Genomic DNA, 25156 nt, shown 5'->3' with positions numbered 1-25156 from the left:
TCAGTGGAACAGTCATGGAACCACTAAAAAATAGCTAATTATCATGCAAATTAGGTAATTAATATGCACGGATTTTTACCAAAAATTAATCAAATCTGCGCATATGTTCAGAGCATCTATGTACCAAGTTTCATCAAAATCCAATGAGTGGTTCTTTAGATATCAGTGGAACAGTCATAGAACAGCTAAAAATTAGCTAATTATCATGCAAATTAGGTAATTAACGAGCATGGATTTTTACCAAAACCTAATCAAATCTGCGCATTGGCCCAGAGCATCTATGCACCAAGTTTCATCAAAAACCGATGTATGGTTCTTGAGATAGCAGTGGAACAGTCGGACACACATACACACATACACACATACACACACACATACACACATACACACACACATACAGACACACTAACTGCAAAGACTCCCATTTTGTGCTTCGCACATGGGAGTCAAAAATGGCGGATTATACCAACGTTAGCGACCGTGAATAACACGGCTTTTTGGTAAGTTTATCATTGTCAAATGCAACAAAAGTAATTTTTATGTTAATATTGTGGCTTGAATGGTTCGACTTTAGATCGTTATTTCGCATAGTTATTCTGGGAGTGACGATTTTGTTTCCACCGGTTCGACCGAACACCATTCTCTTTTTCCAGCCTGAGTCATCTGCCCTGGAGACGGGTGATGTTTTGTTGACGATCGGGCCAAAATCGTCTACGGTATTGAAGCTGTAAATATTCATCAAATTGTATCAACATTTTGTACATTATACAATAACTCTTTATTAAAGTAATTGAGCTGATTTGGACTGGAATAAAATATTTTTTATTTGGAACACATCGCAATTGATCAGGAAATATTTGTTTGCTCCAATTTTCTGCGTCGATGCCGTGGGCCGGTGACCGTTAAACAATTTAAAATCAGTTTGCATTGTTTACTATAGCTGTTTACAGTGTTCTAATCATTACGATTTACTTATTTTTTTGCTTCCATTCTAGATAATTATGCTCAGTGATGTAAAATTGAAGCGATGACTGAATGAACAAACCTTGGCTGGCGAAGATGTATCTGGAAGTGTACACATTTGTTGGAAGTGAAAAAAATATTCAATGACAAAAATTGTAAAATGCTGTGGAATTTCTTTTGCAAATAAAAATATACCATATTAATGGTTTATTCAAGTGGGCAAAATATAATGTACAGAAAGATTGCCCATATACACTGAAAAGTAAGCAACCGACAGCCTGTATAAAAGGGGAGCTGTGATTGGCTGTTACTTACGCGAGATTTGAACGGGACTTACATAGGCGTCGGATCAGATGTAGGTAGGGCGGAATTAAAAAAAAAATCACGAAATCAAAGTAAAATAAAAGGGCATTAATAACAAATATAATAAAAAATAAAATTAAAATAAGTTTATAGCCAAAATAATTAAAGCCCGTACACTACATCAGATTTTAATCAGATTGATATTGGCACAGATTGTCATTGTTACCTGAAAATCATTCATATTCTAAAAAGTGCACTTAAAGAAACAGTGTCCTCAAACTCAAGCTGGATAAAACATGTTAAAACAATTCTTGGACATGCTGACTTATCTGAAGTAAATAAAATATATAAAGTGGGAAACATCGCTGAATTAACAAAATTGTTGGAAGAAAAATAAAAAAATAAATATATACAAACATGGTATCAGCAACTTAGTCATGTCCCAAAAAACGGAAAATCAGGAAACAAACTAAGAACGTATAATTTGTTTAAAATGGAATATGAATTTGAAGGATATTTAACAGAAATTCAGGACTTCAATTTGAGAAGAATGGTTACCAAGTTTAGACTTAGTGACCATGATTTGGAAATTGAATTGGGCAAGAGAAAATTTCCAAGAATGGAGGCAAATTACAGACTGTGTAAAAAATGCAACAAAACAGGTACTGTAGAAGATGAAAAACATTTCATCCTTGACTGTTGCTTCTTCACTCAAGAAAGAAATATCCTCTTAGAAGACTGTAAATTAGAAATGTGCAGTACAACTAACCGAAATTTAATATTCACTTGCATCATAAATAGTAGTACTGCACTTGCAAAATACTTAAAAAATACAATTTATAAAACCTAATTGTAATACGTATTTTATATATACCCTTTGATTTGTTTGTAATTTTGAAACTTTTGTTGTTTTTGTTTATTTGTGTTTGTTTTTTCTGATCTGTATCCTTACCATACAGCACCCACTGATGGTGCAGTTGTGTAATAAAGTTATTATCTATACTCCTAGATATCATTAATTTGTTTGTTATATTTATCTTGCACACTTCTAACACAAATGTTGCAATACAGTGCCAACCACAAAATATATGTACTCACCGCTCCACAGAGAGTCATTCCCGCTCCAAGCATAGCTCCACCAATGATACTTGAGAGAATACTCCTTGATCTCATTGTTGCCATAAACTCTCTACGTGCTGCGGCATAGTATTTTGAAGTTGGTGGTAGCATGGACAGGAGTGAGAATACTACCATGCTAGATGTCACAGCGGACAAAAACATCTTTAACATCAGAAATTTAGTAAATAACATCTGGTCTCGTATGATAGAGGGCTCGAAAACTGAAATGAAAAAATAAGCAGTAAATACTTTTCAAGGAATGTTGCCATAAAGTATTGATAAATGCGGTCCAGTCTATTCTGTTTAGTTCAAGTGCATGTCAAGTAGATAAACACATTTGAAAATGGTTCATATTGGCAAAGCTTGCATGCTTAGTTTTGCAACTGTTACTGAACTGCTCAGATAAGATTAAAATTTAACAAGCCATGGTTAACATTTCAGACCTTCAGTGAGTTTGAAAATAAGACTACCGATGTGCAAGATTTAGTTGAAGACATTTTAAAATGCCTGATTATAGTGCATTTTAAAAATCACAATGGTACTGGCAATGCTTTTTGATTGAATGACAAACAGAAAATAGACCCCAGTTTGTAATTGTAAATCAAAACGTGATGTGAATCTGTTCATTCATCATAACAAATCTGTAGAAAATCGGTCAAGGCAACTGACCACAGATCATAATCTTATGCTAGAGAGTAAGTTCATATCAACAGAATCAGCTCGGTCTAAAGCATTATGCAGTGCACATGTTAAAAATTATTCTCATTTCAACAAATTTCCAAAACAATTTGTGTTAGGGTGAAGCTACTGTACCAATCATGTGGATCAAAGAAATCAAAAGGTAATCTGCAAATTCTCACAAGATTTTTGCTCATTGATTAATTAACCCCCTCCCCCAACACCCATTCTGGATAGGCAGGAAACATGCATCGGTAACCCTATATTTTCTATCATCATACCAATGATGGAGAACACAATAATATACTCAGGGATGAGAATGAGAATTTTAATTTTCAGCTGAAAGTAAAGTAGCCGGGGTCCGAGAACCGTAGTTGATCAAATCGTTACAACACAGACACTGCACCTTTCCCGGGACCTTGCACTTGCCGATGAAGTCACTCAATTTTTCAGTTACCACTTCATCTTTCTTCCTGATTTGCACAATCAAAGTCACTTTCTTGTCAAGCCATGCCCAACAAAATTTGTTCCTAATGTCTTTATCGATCTCTCGCACAGCTGACTCATTGTCTTTTGTAACCAATTTCACCATTATCGCTGCATGAAACTTGTAAACAACGATCCAACGCAGCAAACAATTGAAACAATAAAATGGCACATTGGTGAAAAAAAAAATGAAAGCTCTTCACTGATTGGCCCGTCAGAGCAAACTCAGTCAATCATATTAATCGTTACATATTACTTTGAATACTTTGAAACCACTTCGGATTTTACGATTGCACTGATGAAAAGAGTCGCGAAGATTCTGCATTGGAGACACCGCGAGTTGTCTCCTTTCGACCATACACTGATACAGGCCTCTTGCAGCAACAATGACGCGTGTTTACTGTTTACTTCCGGTGAATGACCATGATTTGTATTTTTTGTAATACCCCCTAAAATTTTATCTTCGGATTTAGACGTTTCAGAAAATCGATCCCTGGGGCTTAGAAATCCGTGGAATTCCACAGAAAATTCTCATTCCTGTATACTTATACTTATTTAAACAATGTTGATTCGGGTACTTTTACATGTATGTATCAAAATCTGTACACCCATTAAAAGTATAAAAACTTTAAATGCAATCATAGTACACATGCAAAGTAAATCAAAAGTGATTTTGAATTTGTGAGCTGTGGGTCCATGTTGTTGGTCTTTAGTCTTGATAGAATTTTAGTATTTCAGATACATTTGGTATCATTAAATTTGTTGTTTTTAGATATTGTACTTCCTTGGTCATAAGCCCCTTCCCTGGGTATAAGCTCACACCTTATTTTGAGACATTTAACGAGTTGAGGGTATCCCCGGTTATAGGCCTAGGGTGTTTTTACCGGGTATCGACAATGGATTTAAATTTATTAAAATATACATTTTCATTGCATAAAAATTGTAATTGAGAAGTTAGTTCTCTTTTTTGACAAAGGCTGTTTGGTTCATGCTTTTACATGAAAACTCACAATAATTTCACAGTGCATGGTGAATAACGCGACGCGACTTGGCTTAGTACAGTATTATCGTACTTCCACGAGCATAAGCCCCTCCCTGAGTATAAGCCCATCCCTCCTTTTTAGACATTTAACGAGTTGAGGGCATCCCCGAGTATAGGCCCAGGGTGTTTTACTGAGTGTCGATGACATTTATTAAAATGTGCATGTAAAAAGTGTATTTCAGTGCATAACAATTGTGAATGGTACAGTAGTTTGGTTCTTGCTTTTACAAAAAGACTCACATTAATTTCATTCAGAGGAAGTTGTTCAGATCAAATCATGATGATTGAGAGTTTGTGTACGATCGAAACATTCCACAACAAAGATAATGATAAAGATCTTGCCTTCGACTGTTTTCCCACAGCTCCTACCCATTTTTGCATTGTAAATTCAGACGGTATGTAAATCGTATTGTAATAAAATGTGTGTATGTTTATGAACACGTTTGTTTCTTCATTGTAAAAAGTATTCAATCAATTGACGGCTTATTTCGCATTTCCCTCCTCAAAAAGACATACATGTACCTTTGTGAGTGAGAAAATAGTTACAATTTACCCCCCCCCCCCCCAATATCTTTTCTGAGGTGGTCCTTGATTATAAGCCGACCTCTGATTTACCAGATTTTACATGTTCAGGTCCCTGGGCTTATGATTGGGGAAGTACGGCGGTATTTTATCTACACAAAAATGTTCTGGTTCCTCTCATAACACAAATACATGTAACACAAATGTGCGACATCAAATGGCATTGCACAAAAAAAGCAGAATATCTTCCCCCCATCATGCCATCAAAACTATCACTAATCCATAATGTTTATCAAATTCTCACCAAAATGAAAAAAAAAAAGATTAGTTTGATGTTCTTTTTCTTTAGTGCTTCATCCTCACGTAACTCTGGTGACAGATATAAAGTCACTGGAGTAGGTAGTCCCGATAGATACTCCCATAAAGTGAACATGATGTCAGTTTCAGCTAGCCACTCTTTTGAGAGTAATGTACAAGGAAATGTTTTTCCATGCGTGTGGAATGTAGGAAAAATATACAACAGTAAATACCACAAGGTCCATAGAAAACTACTGATAGAAGCAGAATTTCCAGGCGTTTTTAGCTGTTCCACCTTCCGAGGAAAGTTCTACTACAGTGACGTCATTGAGCCAGGTAATTTTGTCCTAGTTTGACTTCAAGAAAATGGCTGTCACTATAGTTTTCTATGATTTAGCAAACTCATACCGGGTAAAACTTGAAACTGATCATTTTTGTGGCGGGTTTCGCGCTGGTAAGTGTTTTAAACATGCTATCAATTGGTGATAGTTTTGATTGCATGATGTGAGGAAATGGTTCTTGTTGCACGTTTGTGTTACGCAATTCTATGGGAGGAACCATAGCTCTTCTGTGATGATAAAACTTCAATATCAAAAAATAACAACTTTAGGGACACCAAATGAAATTAGTAAAATTCCATCACAGAGACAAGAGACAGACACAAGAAGAGCTATGTACCCACACCTAGTCAAAATGGTGTGATACTATAATTGGTGGTTGGAATTACCAAGCCAGTTACAGCACGTATTATATTATTATATTATTATTATAGTTCATGGGCTCCCTGTGATTATAGAAGGTCTATGAAATTGTGAACAAATATTTTCCTAAATATCATTGACCCCGAAAGACAGTCTTGTGTACAAATGTCAAATATAAGGGAATATGTTTCCAAATATTTAGCGATATTAGTATTATATTACTAAATGGTATATATATATATATCACTTTAGTATCTCTGAATGTAAATAATACTTGACCTACATAAAGGACACTAGGTCATTAACATTGGGAAAGAATTATAGCTGTTTATCTTGTCTTAATATGATTTTAAATAAGATGACGTAAATAGCACATTTATAAAAGTTTACGTTTTGTGCAGTCTATCAGCGTTAGACTTCATACCCACCTCGTCCTTTTTCACAGGCGAATCCAAAAATAATACCGGCTACAGAACAGGTTACAAGTTTAGCTATCGTGGAAGAAACTTTGCTGGTGTTTGTGTTAATTTCAGCTTTTTTCGGGACTTCTTCTTTATCGTCATCAGAATCAAAGTAGTTATCATCATTGGCAGGAAGAACACGGAGTGCCCCTCTTCTCGTTCTTTGACGCCTTGAACTTGACATATTTGATTCACTTCTTCTTCAGTTGAAATGTGTTCAAAGTAATTGCGGGGTTGGCAAATGTCACACAAAATATGAAAATTACACTGCTAGTTCTGACAAAACACTTTCACAAGTTGACACACCCAAAATATGTTGTTGTAAATCGCAGACTAGACGGCGTGCGCGCGGATTCAAAAACGCACGTGAAATTGTTTAGTTAGAGCGCCCTCATGCCATTTAATCCTTCACATTTCACCTCTGACCCATTACATGTATTTAATCGTATTTTGAGAAAAACACTTTGTAGTTAACTAAACGTTTTTTGTTAATTTTTTTTCAATAATGAAAATAATAACAAACTGCTCATGAGACATTTCAAAGAATCAGACAAGTTTCCTCAGCTTTTTTTTCATGACGTCATTGACAATGGCGTACACACTGTTTTGGTTTGAGTTGAGTGAGCCGGAGACACAAATAAGTTAGGTTTTACTGTATACTGATAATACTGTTTCATATGTATTTACAGTGTACAATCTAACATGCCTTGGTTCTTTCCGTGGCCCGATTACATCAAAAAGAGGGCATGTAGGTACCTCTTACAGCACTACCTAGGAAATTTTCTGCAGGAGAAGCTGACACTGGATCAGCTGAGCGTCGATCTGTACAATGGAAAAGGCACGATCAAAGATGTCGCACTTGATGTTTACGTGAGTAGAACCATATTGTCGTATTTGCGGCTCATTTCTTGATAATAACCAGTCATTTCAGTGTGCCACTGCCTCGGAATATCAGCGTTTTCGAAAAGAACTTGTGCGACGATCCATGATGCAATATCAACACTAACTGAAACGAAGGTCGTCTAATGATAAAGCGTATTACGGGCAATCGATATGTTGATAAACAATGCAGTTATCACCACTTCCTTGTTATATAAATGTCACTAACTATCGATATACTTTAAATTACGTGCAACTACAGTTTATATTTATATTAATATTAATTGTCACCACAATAGGGTTGTTTTGGTTTTGCATAATTCAATTATGATGGGGGGTGTGTGTGTGTTGTTTTGTAAATTTTATTGTGTTTGTGAGGGAGGGGTAAAATGTCAAATTAATACTAGTATTCAATTGGAGTCTGTTTGCATTTGCATGCCATACCACTCCCTGTAATACAAATTATGTTAAACTATATTCTCGACAAATATTGTAATTTTACATTACTGTATAAGTTCTATTCGAAGTACATGTACATGTCTAATAAAAGCTCACATAACTACCGTAACAATAATAAACTTACCGGTAGTTTAGATTAGTTGTGTTATTTTATGTTTCTTATATTGGACTTTACTCAAGCATTGTTTTTGTGTACATTCCAAACAAAATATCCTATCCTATCCTATCCTAACAAAGAAACAACAGTTACATTTATTTTATTAACATTGGTTATGCTAGATCATTAAAATACAACTTATTTTGACTATAGACTTTTGTTTTTTACACAAATGCATACGCTACTGTTGAAGGCAACTTAAAGTTCTATTGTCAGCAAAACATAGTTGGAAGTTGAAAGTTATAGTCTTTGTGATTTATACTTCATTAAAAGCTGTTTTTATGACACCGTTTCACTACAATAAATCCCATCATGCACTACTGTTGGGATATTGAATGAACACAATTGTTGAAAAAGTCTGAAAAAACTTATGTAGGTTTAATCATTTTTGGATGGTAAAAAAGTTGAATTTAGAATTGAAAGTGATAAGAAAACTGTACATGTGATTCAGATTGCAATTATGGATCACAAATTAATTGACAAATAAGTATAAATTGTTCTGGAAGGTACAAATCAATATTTGTTGAAATAATCAAAATGTGGTAAACAAATTATCAAGGAACTTTATAACAATATGCAATCATAGTATTGCATTGGCTAAATATTGAAAAACTACAATGTACAAAATTAAATAAACGAAAAAACAAGGGGGTTTTATTTCTGAAATAGTTATTTCCTTTTTAATAGTTACACATATTGTTTTGTTTTGTTTGTTTTTATTTGTGCAATGTATTTAATTTTGTCAGATTTAAACATTAAATAAACCCTTAATAACTTGTACCGAATGTCTCAGTGTTATAATTTTCGGTCACCACTGTTTAAAGTCAGAAACGATTATTTTTGTTTATTTCGAGAACTGGAACTCAATAAAAATAGTTGGTACTAATGACGTAGAAAGCCCAGGGTATTAAAGCTGTATTTTCTGTTCAACAGTGAATAATTTGGCTTGTGTGTGTTATAATGAATATACATGTACATGTACTGCATATGTTGTAGTATATTCAGATCAAGTTTAGTTTATAATATGCATATCTAATTATCTTGATGCATGTCTATTTTGTAAGGTTTCAAAGACAATTTTATTATTGCTATTATTTTTCATGATTGAATTGTTGTCATAAATGCAATGTTTTTATTCTATAATAATCAGTGTGTAATCATTTTGTTTCTCTCTCTCTGTTCTGTTTAATATTCAGTCTTTAAATGAACTATTAGAAAGTGTTGAGTCACCAGTGGAGATTATAGATGGTATTATTGGTAGCATATCTATAAGTGTACCATGGTCTGCGTTGCTAAGCGACAGCTGTGAAATTGAGATTCATGGCCTGGAATTGACTCTACAACCACGTTATCGCACAGAGGAAAATCATGGTATATTATTATTACATTGTGATTCAAAAAGATTTGTTGTTATGGGAATAATATGCAATGAAAAAAACTCATTATCTGTATTTTAAAGGGAGACGTTTATCAAGTGTCAGCTTTATGGGTAAAAATATAACAAAGTATCAATAAAATAATGTTGCAATTCAGGATTGCATTAATTTATTCTACATTTCAAGGAAGGGGTACTCAGTATTTGGCTTGCTATGCACTGAATAATAATAAACCACTTCTCCCAGATGTACCCATTAAAATGATGGAGACTTTGTGATAACTATCTTCTATTTGTGACGATGTACATTTGTAGATAGAATGGCATAGAAAATGTTTTTCTTTTGTGCACACTTAGAACACTTGTACATCTAGTGAAATAAATTATGCGTGTATTATTACAATTGAAGTACACCTGTGTTATTTTCAGCCGGAGGAATGTTTGACTCTATGTGGAGCTCCATGGGCATGACAACTAGTATACAAATAGCACAGGAATGTCTAAAAGAAGAACAATCTGGAAAAGACCATCAGCCTGACAAATCACAGCGATATGAGGGTCTAGAATTATTTGCACAGACTATTGAATCAGGTCAGTTATTTTTGTATGAATGATTAATTCCCCCCAAAACAATTGTGTTGATTACTGTAAAATCTGTATTAGAAACAGCTGCTTCTATTAAAATGGTATAATGCAACAGAGGGGATGCAGCTTCTATTAGAGCCGCTACACATATGAGAAATGATGAATTTTTGGTAATCAATTATTCAAAACAATGGGATTGGCTGCGACTTCTATTAGGGATGCAGCTTCTAATGCATATTTTACGGGCCGTACATTGTACTGAAGTTTAAAAACAAACAAACAACAATGCATTGCTTAGTAGCAAATGATCATGGTATGGTAGTGCAATCCGGTCATGCTGCATTTCACAAGTGAATAACTTACTTGTTTTCGAAATGTTGCAATTATTGATTATTACTTTGACCATAAACTTGACCCGTGTTCTTTGACTGATAAGTCGCTAATTAACTAATCAAAATACAGGATAGTGCTAACGTGTATCATATTTAAATATGATAATGACAGTTCAGCGACTTCATGGTAAACGTTCATGTTGTAGTGCGATCTTTTGACTTTGATGGGAAACGACATGTTTTTTTTAATCAAGGAATTAGTTGTTTTCGACAGATGAACTGAGCATTGAAGAAGAATTTAACACTTTTTACAGTGAACAGCTCATTGTCGAAACAAAGTTTTCTCATTTACGCTTAGCCTCAATAAACATCATACGCTTGAATAGGCGTAGACCGTAATCTAGGCGTCAGGAAATAGAAATGTTCGAAAAATGACGACTAAATTAGAGATTATAGGGTACCTCACAGATGATTCATACATAAGCACATACACTTGTTTTTTGATCCAATTCAAGATAAAACACCTGAACTATTTTGGAGAAATAGGAAATTGATCAGTGGTCCAGATATGTGTACATACATGCAATCGGTTTAATAATTCATTTAATTCGTTGCAGTGTTGTCGAGAGTTAAGATGACTTTTGTTGAGTCTGTTGTTAAACTTGAACATGTACCAAAGGAGTCTAAGACTGGGGTTTCATTAGAAGTATGCATTAAAAGGTTAGTGTGTTTTTCCATGTGTGGTTGACAACTGAAAACATGCCTACTTCAGGTTAGAATTGAGCTGAATATAGAGATACAGTGTCTGGCTGAAGTTTACCGTGTAATCTTTGCTTAATCCTATCTAATGTTGATGATATTGTAATTTTCAGAATTGAGTACTTTGATGAGAACGCATCAGATCCAGGCAGTGGTTCAGACCAGGAAGTCCCTCAGAAATATGAACCAGTCGCTTTTGCTCTCAAGAAATTTCATCTGATGGGAGTTTCTCTTTTTTGTGATGAGTTCCCTGAAAATTATCGGACCCTTTCTCGACAGTCCTCCTGTGAAAGTGATTCTCCTATCGCAGTGAGTTTTTTTTTTTTAAATTGGTGCTGAATTTGTGCTTGCAGGGGCTACCGATAGGGGTTGGATTGGATAAAACCAATCTGAGAAAAATTTGAAAACAAATCCTACAGGAAGTTTGGACAGGAAATAGTATATATTTATAACAAAAAACGCACATTTGATAGAAGTAAACAAAACATTTTTTCAGTGTTTTGTCACGTTTTTGAAATCTTGCTATTATTTTATTTTGCTCATATATATTACTGAACTATTATTCTGGAACTTTCATACAATTCTTGCTATATTGTTTTATAATGGCTGTTGAGATTAATATTGTACATGTAGTATTAATTGGAAAAACATGTTGGTTAGTATTTTTCTTGCCAAATTTTACTTAAATACTTTTTATGAACTTCTATGCAATTCATTTTATATTATTCTATAAGGGACATTGAGATTAATACAGTATTATTTGCGGAACATGAATGTTAATTAGTCCCGTCGGGACGAAGTCTGAAAACGGCGACTTATAATTCAGTCTCCGTGCGGAGACGTATCTCAGAATCTCTTGGACCGATTCCGTTCATTTTTTGCATGTGCCTAGTACTTTATGTGGGACATATGCACATGCAGTGGTTTAGCGATTCGATTCAAAATGGCCGACTGGCAGCCATCTTGTTTTTTGAAAATGTTGTATTTTGGACATGCTTTGTCAGTTTTTATTCAAACTTGGTACATAGATTATACATGTTAGGATACATGTCCATGATGATTTATTTCACAATTGGATCAAAGATGGCCGACTGGCAGCCATCTTGTTTTTTGAAAATGTTGTATTTTGGACATGCTTTGTCAGTTTTCATTCAAATTTAGTACATAGATCATACATGTTAGGATACATGTTCCCGACCGTCCGTGAGTTCCTGAGTCTGTTCCGACCGTCTGTGTGTCTGTCTGTCCATGCGTCAGTCTATCCAACGTCATATTTCACATATGGGACATATGCACATGCAGTGGTTTAGCGATTTGATTCAAAATGGCCGACTGGCAGCCATCTTGTTTTTTGAAAATGTTGTATTTTGGACATGCTTTGTCAGTTGTCATTCAAACTTGGTACATAGATTATACATGTTAGGATACATGTCCATGACGATTTATTTCGCAATTGGATCAAAGATGGTCGACTGGCAGGCATCTTGTTTTTGTTTTTTTATGTGGTATCTTGGACGTGCCCTGACAGTTTTCATTCAAATTTGGCACATACATGTACTTTATACATGTTAGGATGCATGTCCATGACAATTTGTTTCAAAATCTGGTCAAGGATGGCCAATTGACAGCCATCTGACTTTTTGGCCTTACTACTATATTTCCACAATTTATGTACCAGTTTTTATTTTGGCCATATTACTATGACACGAAACACGTGTTTTGATGTAAATAAACAATCTGTTGTATACGTCACTTGGAACTCAAGTTTCAAGGACACGCTCGCGACAACCCCTCCGCTTTAATATGACGAGCACAAAGAGAACTTAACGGGGACTGTGTCATTTTCAATGACTTGTTAATTTATGTAATTATGTTGACTTCATTGTTGTCCATAATGTTTTGATATATAATTTCAGGACTTTTATGCCCTCTTTTGCCATGCAAAGAAAATACATCATATCGTTAGTTTGTTTTCATCCATTCATTTGTTATTTACGGTAATCTAGATTCTCATAAGACAATGTTACGCTAGGTTTATTTACATAAAATGTTGCAGTAATTGTCATGTGATAGTCTCAATTTCAATTTCTATTCTGTCCAGGTATTTTTATCAGTCTCATTTACATATGTATTCTTTACTTACATTTCAGATGCATACTGGGAATTTCTCTCCACCCCTCTCCCCACCGATGCCTCCACAGCATTCAGAGATGACAGCGAGGCAACCTACATATGATTCCATTCATCGGCAAATTGAGCACGGTGATCCAATCAAAATTGCTAGCTTTGCGGGTAGACAGGAAATCAAACTAAAAATCAAACAAAACGATCGAGTCACAGGACCAAAAGTAAGTGTTAACTTCTCATAGTGTCTTTATCTGAGTGTCTGTCATTTGTATGTAGTGAGAAATAAACGAATAAATATGACCAAGCAATTCTGGCTCTCAGTTATTTTCGATATCACTCTCTAATGTTCTATGTACCTTGTCCATCAAATAGTATCTAGTAACAGTTTGCAAGTTATTCCCACTACCTCTAGAGTTCAGTTTCATACTGGGATAATATTATTGGGGGGATAATTTTTAGATCCACAGAGGACAATCAATTATTCTAGTCAAAAGCTTTTATATCACCCAGTAATAAAAATCACATTCTACATTTATACAATTTATGTGGTATGTATTTATTACAATATATCTGTGTTATTTTTTCTTGACAGGTTGAAATAGAATCCTTTCTAGGTTCTATCAATTTCTTCTTATCTCCAAGACAAGTACACTTGTTATTAGAGCTTGCACATGGAATTGCTTCACCATGTAAGTTTAAACAATTACCATTACATAATATGCATATATTATTCTTCCTATCATTTTCTATTCTATTTTTATATTTGTTTATTTATCAGTAGAAGTTTCATCTACTTTAAAATAGCTTTTTTGATTAATTATTTATGATGTCTGCCTGCCATTCACAGCGTCTTCCGATGTAGCACCAGTACCCGGACGAGCTAAAAACAAACCCATGCAACCAGAAGACTATGACAGAATAGAAACAGAGCTCCAGGAGCAGTTACACAGAGATAGAGCTTTCAAACAAGAAGGGAAGAGGCACTCCTGGACTTGCCAAGATGATGAACCTTTACATACGCAGTTTCTAGGTAGAAATTAATAAGTGATAGTTAATCTCTATATGACTGTATATATTTTGTATTCCATTTGATATTCTCAGGTGTGATTGGTGGTGTTATTCTGACGTCTAAGAGCCTCTTCATATCTCCATATCTAGGCTTCTTCACATGGGAACTGTTTTTTTTTGCATATGTATTAACTAAAGATGGCTGACTGATGGCAATTTTTTTTCGAAAACTGCATGATAAATAATTTCTGAATTGTTTGAAGCATGATGCATATGCAAAAAAAATATTGTCTACAAGTTTGCTAATCAAATTTGTTTTGAAAGATGGCTGATTAATAACAATTTTGATTTAAAAATGACATGTCATAATAATAAAATGTGTTGAAAATTGATGTATACATCTTATGCATGTGACGCAAACCAACAAACACGACATACAGTGTGTCATGACATCATTTTTATTTAGCTCAGATTTTCATCTTTATGTATATATTGCAAATTTTTGTCTTTATTTTTAATCTAAGGTTCTTGACCAAGTTATGAATTTCCTTCAATATTATTTTTATAGATGATGAAGAAGAGATTTATTTCTCTATGTCGGCTAGTTTGGCATCGTTAGCACCATTTGAACAGTCTGGTGAGAGTGATATGGAATCTTCAGTCAATAGCAACTTCAGCGTTAGTACGGTTGACACAAATCAAACAGGTAAATTGAGTTGCTCGTAGAATTCTCTACTTATGTCACCTTGTATTAAATTGTTGTTTTATGGTCTGATTTGATGTCTGCATTATTGTGAGGACCTTTTCAAGAATGTCAACCAAAGTAAACAACACTTTTCGTTGATAGAAAAATATTAGTGATTGCAAATTTAAAAAATGAATCTTTTTATTTCGTGTATGAAACAAGGTCTCATAACTTAAAGATTCTGAAAGTAAAGTATTCATTCATTGTATAATCAAATTACTATTTAATGGTTTGAACCATGTAATAGCGTAGGGTCAAATTCTGAGTACAATTGTAACAGGGGAGTGCTTGACATAATTATACATTGATTGATTATGCTTTGAGCAATAATCATTTTTATTTTAGGCAATTGTAAGTTTACCATAGAGATGCTCTATTTTGTGTAATTGATATAGGAGTTGTTTATTGTTTTTTTTGTTTTTTTACAAAATTGTAAATTTTTGCTACTCTTTTTTACTGAAATTGATCATTAATTTTCTTTTTTTTAAGCAGCCATTATTGCTTCAATAATGTATAAATATACCTTAGATTATCACTTGCTATGTCAGTGAAGTCTATGTCTCAAAACTAATGCAATTACTGTATAGTTGTAGGAGCTGTTGTGTTAAAGTACATATTGAATTTTAATGATATATTTTAATGATCCAGTTTACAATAAATTAAATTATTGGTTTGTGCACAATTCTCTATATACTTCTAGTATAGCAAATATTGTTTGTTGGTTTGGATTAATGAATTACATAATCATGACATAGATATATTTGGTTGACTATCTGATTCAAAATGGCCAAATGACAGCCATTTTAGTCCTAAAAAATAAAGCATTTCTGGCATTCCAGAACTGGATCTTGACGTTTATAGATAGATTTTGTTCCATAGGCACTGACTGACGGCCATTTTGTTTAAATGAATGCGCTTCTAGAGCCATATCTCTGATATGCTTTGACTGATTATGTGCGAATTTTATATATTCGTTGTACATCATGTTATAGATATATAGACGTATTCAAAATGGCCGACTGGTGGCCATTTTTTTTTTATTTAATGCTGTTCCAAAGCAATATTTCCCAATATGGACAAGTGCTCGTTTGAGGATCAGATACAAGATGTCAATCATTTTAATGTTAAAAAATCATGATAATCAAGCATCATTATCTGGATCCATACTTCTGACATGTTTATGTCCCAACTATATTACTATAAACAAAACTTTTAAATTAACTAACGGGGACTGTGCCATGCATGGCTTGTCTAGTATTGTTGCTGAAAAATATGAGTTGCTACTTGAGCCATTGTAATGTATCTATGATTTAAACATACATTTATATAATTATTATATAGTAATATAATTAGCTAGGCACATACATGAAAAACTACAATATTAATTGATCTTTTGAGAGATCAAAACATTGGAATATTTTAACCATTTGTATAATTAATCACAGGTAACAGTAGCATTGCCAGACAAGGCTATGGTATCACTTATATCACGTCCACTGGATCACCATTTGCATCATCCATACCTAAAGGGGCTGCAAGGCGATCTCATAGACCCAGAAAAAGTAAGTTAACTGCACAGATTCATTTTCCTCTGGCATATACCATAGTGCTGGCTGGGGTTATCATGGTGCCAGTATCTGCCTGTACATCTGTATGGTGTAATGTCAGGAGCTAAATGCAGATAAGAGATTCACACAGTGTATTAAAGTTATTGAACACTATAACTTGATAAATGTATGTCACCTCATGGAAAATGCATAAATATCATATCCGAAACACTATTTCAGATATAAACATTCAAACAGTGCTTTATTGAAGACATTGGGCATACGATCTGATCAACATATTTAATAACCATATATGTGTTCATGTGTCCTAATTAAAAATGTATAAGTACCATACCTAAAACACTTATTGCAGATGTAGATATTCAACCAGTGTTTGTAATAAAGATACCAAGGGTTCTGTCATCTCTGATGTCACTGATACTACTAAATAACTCTGTTGTATTATTTATTACCTCAACACAAATGAGACCACATTTAGTTTGATCTGTGGAGATTTTACGCATCCTTAATTAACAATACTATCGCTAATGTAAATTTTCGGCTAATGGTAATTCAATTATCTTTCTTTTATTGTTCTTTAGTACCCTTTGAAAACCACAGCTTTTGTCACTTGCCACATTTGGGGAATTTGTGTCCATTTGGGCCAAAATTGCACACAAAAAAAGTTAAAGAAAAATTACTAAAAAATGTGTGAAATCCTTCATCAAAATTTTGGTTTGGAAAAATTATAGCGTACAAAAAAACTGTTTATACTATTTACATATTGTGTTCTGCTCCTAGATGTATAAGAACGGAATGCATTTCTCAGGATACTTGAATTGCACAAGAATTTACTTGTTTTTTTTAGAATCATTGACTTTGATGTAATTTTCATCTGACAGCTCTCTCAGAACTCCTCGATGATCCTGAAGCAGAGATGATACGCTACAAATTGAAATTCAGCAGCATCGCCATGGTGATACTGCACGAGAATCCATTACCGTCAACCAGCAACAATCAGCAATCTGTTTCCATGATGACGCTGTCCACGAGCTACTTCCATGAAATTGGTTTCGGTGCTTCTGTCGTGGGAGGAAAAGATTACGATGAGTTACGAGAGAGACTTGCCAAAGCTTGTCAACATGATCATTTACAGTGAGTGTTTTTTGTTTCTATTGCTTTTTAGTTGATGAGTAAAAATGTCTTTGCGCTGTACACAATTACAGTGTATAAATTGTTACTGCTACTATGGTTAGCGATTTGATGATTTAATCTCTGTGATGGTCATGTCCTAAGGCGTCACAGTCACCTCACAGTGCTAGCTAAATTGTGTAAAGAATGGATATTACATAAATCATAACTCTTGTAAACACACAATATATCTTACATGCTTTATATACGTTGCTTGGGACCATTATGTGGATTTCCCGACTCATGATAATAATGACAATTTGTCTTTGTGAATTAAAGTGGTAATTGTTAGATGAATAAATAATTACTCAAACTGTGCAAGAACTTTCAATTTTATAGTACCGGTATGTGCCAACAATTTTAATCTCAAGGAATTATGGGTATTTTTGATTGGAAAATTTGCACAAGCAATAGCTGAGACATTTTTTTCAAATAGAACAGTTTGACTAAATGTGAGACTATTCTATTGAAAAAAATGTGTTTATGCATACATTTGTATAATACTCATTGTGTCTGATATAAACAGAGCAAAGTGTTCAAATGTCCAATGTAAATGTGATGTACCCTTTTCCAAATAAGGAAAAGAAAAACATTCATAACATTTTGCACATATTGCAGGTTAATTTTTGCGCCAGTTACACTGGAGTGCGATAGAAAAACATCCCATTCTGCTAACGCCATCAGTGCTGATTTCTCTGTGGGAATGTTGGAAGTTGTAGAAGCGCTATACGAAAGAAGCACACCTGTTTCCAGTACTGGTACTCCAAATACAGAGAATATATCACCCAGCTATGCAGAAGTAAGTATACTGTCATGTGTGTACACTACAATAATACACACTGATAGGACTGGTGGATTCTGTTCCTTGTCAGGAATATCAGGAATTTTCATCAAAAAATGTTTAGTTAAATTGGTCATAAATCGCATGACAATGTTCATTAGTTTATTATGTACAATCATGAAGCTAATGTCCCATGGTACAATGAAATAGCATTATTTTGTGCGTTACAGTTATGCTTTTTGAGAAACGTGTCCCAATATTTCTTAAAAATTGCTATTTTTAGAACAATTCCATAGAACATAATGTTAAAGAAAAAATGGATTTTTTGACACTTTTTAAAACCCAGATTTTTTTAATAATACATAACAACAAAAGGTACTCCATCATTAACAATATATGATTTTTTCAGCCTATGTCACCAGGCTAGATTTTGAGATATTGCATAATATCTCTGCCATAGGAACCTGTGGTAAAAGTGTTATAATAGTGTCAAAATGGCGACTTTCCACTGAAATACAACCATTAATTTCTCGAAAAAAAGCTGGTGACCCCCAACTTTTTTTAGATCAATATCCTTATATTGCCTTGGAGTACAATTTATTGCAAAAATGAATAAATTCTGGGTTTTTAAATTATGAGTAGGCTTCCACCTTAAGTGTCATTTTTAGCTTGCCCTGAATGATGATGATGGTGCAAGGTATTGTCGTGAACAAATTTCCCTCGGCATTGTTTTCGTCCGTCGCATTGTTGCTCTCATTTGAACAGCTTTTGCTTCATTTTTTTCCAACAAATATACTGTATGTCAAGTTCAAAATTGCAGGATCTCCCATTTGCAATTCATTAGAAAATCTTAATTGAATTAAACTGAACCTATGGGGCTCTCTTGTGGTCTTGGCCATCCATCATCAGTGTGGTCAACCACTGGTCTTGAAAACATTGTGTTCACCATACAACTAAGCCAACAAATCCTATTTCCGCTTCATACAACTATCTTTAATATGTTATTTTTCTGACTATCTTTAACAGTTTTTCAATATTAATCTATAAGATCTATTATGTAGACTTTTAAAACCTAAATCTATTTCCTGTTTGAATTCTTCAATAGATATTGACATTTACAGAAGAAGAACTAAGCAGGCGTTCTATGTACACAAGTCTATCCAGTGTGCCATGTTTTAAAATCAAAGTGAAAAACTTGACTAGAAACAGTGGACAGGTTAGTTGATCAGATCACGTAGCAATTTAAAAACATCACCTTGTATATCTAAGTCCAGCAGTAAATGTGATGTTTTCTTTCCCTTGCAGGGACCCAACTCTCGGGGTAGTCTACACAGACCAAGAACTGACATCGTGATGCAGTTTGGTCGAATCAGGCTTGACTTGGATGTAACAGTGGTAGACAGATTGAATTCTCTTTTACATCCTGTACCCTTACCTGATACTGATGGCCATCGGAATTACAAATCATTCCACCATCAAAACATACCTATGGTAAAGTTGTCTCGCTCACGTTATCTAATTACAATGTATTGACTCATACTTGTCCATTGATGTAGAAGATTTCATTAAACAAAATTAATAATAATATAATAATAATATTAATAATAATAATAATAATACTATTATATCAAGTAAGGAATCTTGAGATAATCAGTTGCACTTTTGAAATTGATCGGATTTCATTTTCATTTTTCTTTGTATCTTTAGTCCAGACAAGGATACTTCAGTCAAGCCATTGATGACACACCCAGTCTTAGTGATCAGAGAATAGATATACATGTCACCTGTCCATTTTCAGTGATATCAGTCAGGTGAGTCAGTAAGCTCTTTTTTCTATGGATTCAACATGGATGTTATTAACCTATTCACCACCAGAATTTCTCGCCCAATTTTTTCTGCACATTTTTCCTATATTCTTCAATATTTCAAAATTTTAGTCAATTTTCAATTTGGCTATTTTTGTCCCCATTATCTGAAGGAAAGTGCAGGCTTTCAATGTGTGAACATTATTTGGTGTAGAAACTGACTGTTTGTATTGTCATGAGAAATCACAACAAGATTAAAAGTAAAGTGATTGTAAAGGAGTTTCTAGATATGCAGAAAGCAAATAAATCAGCTCAAAAAAAAACCAGGGAATGAATTGTCTAGAAATTAGGAAATGGCCACATATTCTTGTTTCATAGTTCTAAAAAAATGGAATATAAAATGAAATCGTTTCTGTGACAAAATGCACTATATGCACCATTATCACTTACGTTTCATAAAAAAGACAGGAAGACAATAGTGAAAATCAATATCCAGAATTGCCATTGTCACAAATATTAAAAAAAAAGTGCTTAAATTGAGGTTGGGTAATTGGACTCTATACTGCACATTTCTGTAGTATTTTGTGAGGATAAACAACTGAGAAAAAGTCAACATTACAATTTTTGGCAATTTTCAGGGACATGATTTCCATATAAACACTAATGATATCATCTTATATTACAGATTTCCAATTCCTGACCTACGAAATGACCATGAGAGACGTCCATGGTGGGTGAGGTCTTTAAGGAAAGAAATTCTTTTTCTTGAAGTTATGGAAGTTGGGTTTTACACCAAACTAGGAGGCAGTGATCAGTGTTCAAAATATGAATTGACATTCAAAGAAATGCATGGTGGGTCATTTAAATCCAAAGGAATCTTATATTTGAGGAGGAGAAGGATGGGACTTCAGATTGAGATTTCAGTGTGATAATAGTTTTACATTATATAAAATAGATGGTTATCTCCCACAATGCATTGCACATATGCTCAGCAGTGCAAAATTTAAAAGTTTTCTGAGAATCCTGTGTGTCAAGTTTTATAACAATCATCTTTCTCTTGTCAGGTATGTTACAAGAAGATCCTGACAAGTCGCCAGTGTCTTTCATCAGAATTGGCCCTGATCAAAATGACAATGAAGTTCCTGGCCAAGAAGGAATACAAAATGGATTTAATTGGCCACGGTAAGCATGATATATATTTTAAACTTGCATAGTCAAATCACTCAGTGTGTACAGCGATTGGCTGAACCAATTCCACCAATCAGATCGCAGGATGCCTATAATCAACTGTATATAATCTTTAATGCGAATTTCATTTGGAATTTTACTTTAGAATGTTTTGAAATGTTATGGAATCTCATTATTTTGTTCAAATCTACAAGTGTGTTGATTATATGTCAATATTGCTTTTGGAATTCGTTCTGATAATGAAAATAACAATATCAGAAGTGGAATTATCATATGATTGACAAAAGTGATCAGGAATACACACAACTGTATTTTTAGCCAAGTAGTGTGAAGCAGGTAGTAGAATGACATGCACATGAGGTTTTGATGTCACTTTCGAAGGAAGTTGATCAGTGATAGATTAAGGGGATCCCTCTCAATGAACGATAAATGCTCATGTATTTCGATACAAGTTAGGTACCTGCTTTCTTTGTGGTTTTACAGAATTGTAGTTAAAGTTCTGCCCTTTGAAAGTGGACCAGTCTTAGAAGAGGAGGAGATTGACTCTGAAGACAGCAATCAATTCAGCTCATTGGAGGATACCATGCAGTTTGGAAAACAGGAACCATCTCCATTCTCTTCCAAGAAAGTCATGTATGATAGTGAGGAGGTAAGACGTTTATATTGGGGGAGGAAGGGTGGAGCAAAAGTCCTTTTGATAAATATCATTTCAGAATGATATTGTGGACACCATTTTTATGCACATTCCAAAGATAAATTAATTTCTGTAATGAATGTTCAAGTATGAGTTTGTGGAATCCTTTTTCCAATGATGTGAATTTCTTCCACAGATGGTCATACCTGGTGATCAAACTGAAATGGCTGATTTTGCTGAGAAAGCTACCAACCATTCGAGGATGCAATTAGAATTTAATTTACCCAATGTCAGTGGATTCTTGCCATCAAAACAGTTCTTTGAATTACTTTATAACAGGTAAAGTATCCAGTCTGTTGTTCTCTGCTCTGTCCACTGACAAGTTTTAGGATCATTCATCATTCTTAAATAATAAAGCTTGCCATACGTTGGACAAGTACATTCAAATTTTACACATGTGTTCATGAGTGGATTATTTCATTTCAAAAATTACAAAAACATTGACCCCTCCATTATGTACGTTTCAGATTACTCAACGATATGTTGCTATGGGAACCAGGTGCACCATCGCCCGCTGTTGTTGCTGAAGGTCATGGTGTATTTGCTTCATGTCGTGGATTTGACTTTGCTACTCAGTCATTATTCAATGAAAGATTTTCTATGTGTAAATCCCTACACGCTAATGGTAACTTTTAACTAATTATTACTATATTAACACGTTCTTTGCTTGTGTCTTTTTTTTTCCCATTCATTTTGACAATACATTGAGGCTTTAAGCCGGCAATGTGTTAAGTGATCTTCTGATTACTAGTATATCAATATGTTTTCAGAATGTGTAAAATGTTGTAAATTGTTGTATGTGTTATTTTGAGGCCAATGTTATGTAGATGTTAATGTCCATTTTCATATACTTCATAATGTGTTTGATATCTGCATGTTTCCATTATGAATTGTGGGTTGGTGACATGTTACTACTACATGTATACTATCAAAACTTTTGCATGTTGTAGACTCTGATTCTGAAGAAGACAGCAACCAGTTTGATTCAATTCTTTTTGAATCTAAAAAGAAGAAAAAGAAGAAATCAGACCCTGCAAACTTTGCACACTCACAGAGTTACATGGCTGTTAGCTTGAATATTGGACACGGACGACTGGATCTATGTCTAGGTGCTAAGGTAAGTGACATCGTCCTTTTCGACCTCATCTGGACAAAGTTTATTCAGTCTTTGGTAAAACTTTCATGCTATTGTTGATGTTCAGAAATATGACTGTATACTTCCCACCCCTTGATTTACAATGAAGTTCTTTCAATTCTACTTTATTGTTTAAAAATTGTCTTGCTATTCACAATCAGGATTCATGTAAACGCAGCAACCTGTATGTAACAACATAATGTCTTCTGTACTGCAGGAAGAGAGCGGTGACGGTGAAAAGTATGGTGAAGCCGTGTTGGATTTTGAAGATACTAATCTGTTTCTTGTTGCTAAGTATCAGGGTAATCCTGATCTGAGTTACCTGTCACTTCAGGCTAACAGAGTCACTATGTATCATAGTGGTAAGTAAACTGCTTTCAATACACACATGATTGTATGTAGTCTGCCACATACATATATACTGGTAGACAAACGGTAATGGCTGGTAGAGCTACTTGTATAATCAGTGATACCTTGTCATGGTGGTGTTTTAATAGATTTATATGTCAACATGCCATCAACGACAACCTGAATCTTTGCATCAGTCTATCTACTCACCGATCTATTCAGAAATACCCTAACTTCTACATGTATGCATCCAATTAATCACTCATTTACAATCAACATGTACCCCTAAGGCAACCATTTACTTTCTCATGCACCCATTTACTAACCATTTCCTCTATTCACTGTCTAATACCTTGACAGTACTACCCATCTCACACCCATCAATAAACTATTAAAAACTAAACTACTAACAAATACCATCGACTGACCCAAGCAATTCCAAAATTAGGTGATGCAGTGATATGCTTACTTCATTGTACATCTAGTCATTTGTTTATTAATTTAAATAATTTTATTTCATATGACAGGTTGTGTGACACCAAAAAAGATGAGTCCTGTTGAGTGTGTTAGTTCTCGCAGTACTCCACCTCACTTGAATCCATGTATTTACAAATCAGAAGCTGGTGCCTATACCAAATTAGGAAGTAATGTCGGCTCTGGGAGTAGCAATGATAGCCTCAACATGTTGTCTGTTGCCATTAAAATCAACCTAGACACAAAACGGAAAGTTAAAGTGAGTTTGCATTATTTGCAATGATATTGTTATTCTTAACATACAAGTCCCTTTAAAAAAATGAATCTAGTTGTATTTACCCAGTATGGAGTTAATTTTTCTTGCACAATTATGGCTTCTTAACTCCAACAGTGCTCAAAACAGGGGCTTATGTTGCACCAGTGTCTGTGTGTCTGTCATGGTACACATCAAAATTCCACTTTTATGGCTTCTTAACTCCAACAGTGCCCAAAAGAGGGGCTTATGTTGCACCAGTGTCTGTGTGTCTGTCAATGTACACATCAAAATTCCACTTTTATGGCTTCTTAACTCCAACAGTGCCCAAAAGAGGGGCTTATGTTGCACCAGTGTCTGTGTGTCTGTCAATGTACACATCAAAATTCCGCTTAGGTATCAAAAGCCTTCAGAATGTTGAGATATTAAACAATGCACTGTTAGGGGTGCTTGGCACTAGGTCACCACTCTTCAGCACAAGTCTAATATACAGGTTAAATCATGACAAAATATCAATGGCTATAAAATAAAGAATGGTTGTTGCACAGTCTATAAAGATTGATGTTATATTTCCACCTATGTAGCTTTGTATGAAATGTTCACCTGTCTCGAGAGTTTGGTATTATATTTCCACCAATCTAAAGGAGTTTAGTATGACATTTACACCAGTTTTGTATTATATTAAATCACACAGATGCTGCTTTTAGTTTATACAATATAAAATACAATGTATTAGTGATAT

The 25156-nt window shown here is 34.3% G+C and overlaps 2 protein-coding genes across 2 annotated transcripts in view; one reads left to right on the top strand and one right to left on the bottom strand.

Annotated features, from left to right (window-relative positions):
* Positions 1 to 6965, bottom strand: part of LOC102806177 (uncharacterized) — a 28422-nt gene extending 21457 nt beyond the window's left edge. Inside the window, exons 1-2 of the mRNA XM_085494782.1 lie at positions 6540 to 6965; positions 2365 to 2606 (exon numbers count right to left, since the gene is read on the bottom strand). Coding sequence (XP_085350908.1) covers positions 2365 to 2606; positions 6540 to 6756 — 459 coding nt within the window. The 5' untranslated portion in view covers positions 6757 to 6965. The remainder of the gene's footprint in view (positions 1 to 2364; positions 2607 to 6539) is intronic.
* Positions 6966 to 7160: 195 nt separating this feature from the next.
* The window catches only part of LOC100377229 (autophagy-related protein 2 homolog B-like), a 40435-nt gene continuing 22439 nt past the window's right edge, over positions 7161 to 25156 (top strand). Inside the window, exons 1-23 of the mRNA XM_085494776.1 lie at positions 7161 to 7442; positions 9264 to 9438; positions 9872 to 10033; positions 10977 to 11079; positions 11232 to 11427; positions 13269 to 13466; positions 13838 to 13934; positions 14093 to 14275; positions 14822 to 14959; positions 16444 to 16560; positions 17448 to 17700; positions 18355 to 18535; positions 19623 to 19733; positions 19823 to 20008; positions 20225 to 20328; positions 21008 to 21174; positions 21387 to 21504; positions 21994 to 22159; positions 22341 to 22483; positions 22672 to 22829; positions 23155 to 23321; positions 23557 to 23701; positions 24215 to 24420. Of these exons, the coding sequence (XP_085350902.1) occupies positions 7275 to 7442; positions 9264 to 9438; positions 9872 to 10033; positions 10977 to 11079; positions 11232 to 11427; positions 13269 to 13466; positions 13838 to 13934; positions 14093 to 14275; positions 14822 to 14959; positions 16444 to 16560; positions 17448 to 17700; positions 18355 to 18535; positions 19623 to 19733; positions 19823 to 20008; positions 20225 to 20328; positions 21008 to 21174; positions 21387 to 21504; positions 21994 to 22159; positions 22341 to 22483; positions 22672 to 22829; positions 23155 to 23321; positions 23557 to 23701; positions 24215 to 24420 (3642 nt within the window). The 5' untranslated portion in view covers positions 7161 to 7274. The remainder of the gene's footprint in view (positions 7443 to 9263; positions 9439 to 9871; positions 10034 to 10976; positions 11080 to 11231; positions 11428 to 13268; positions 13467 to 13837; positions 13935 to 14092; positions 14276 to 14821; positions 14960 to 16443; positions 16561 to 17447; positions 17701 to 18354; positions 18536 to 19622; positions 19734 to 19822; positions 20009 to 20224; positions 20329 to 21007; positions 21175 to 21386; positions 21505 to 21993; positions 22160 to 22340; positions 22484 to 22671; positions 22830 to 23154; positions 23322 to 23556; positions 23702 to 24214; positions 24421 to 25156) is intronic.

The sequence above is a fragment of the Saccoglossus kowalevskii genome, chromosome 2 (assembly GCF_978046115.1).
Source record: "Saccoglossus kowalevskii chromosome 2, keSacKowa6.1, whole genome shotgun sequence".
In the NCBI taxonomy this organism is placed as follows: Eukaryota; Metazoa; Hemichordata; class Enteropneusta; family Harrimaniidae; genus Saccoglossus; species Saccoglossus kowalevskii.
The sequence above is the reverse complement of the archived record's forward strand: the minus strand, read 5'-3'. Positions and strand labels throughout refer to the sequence as shown.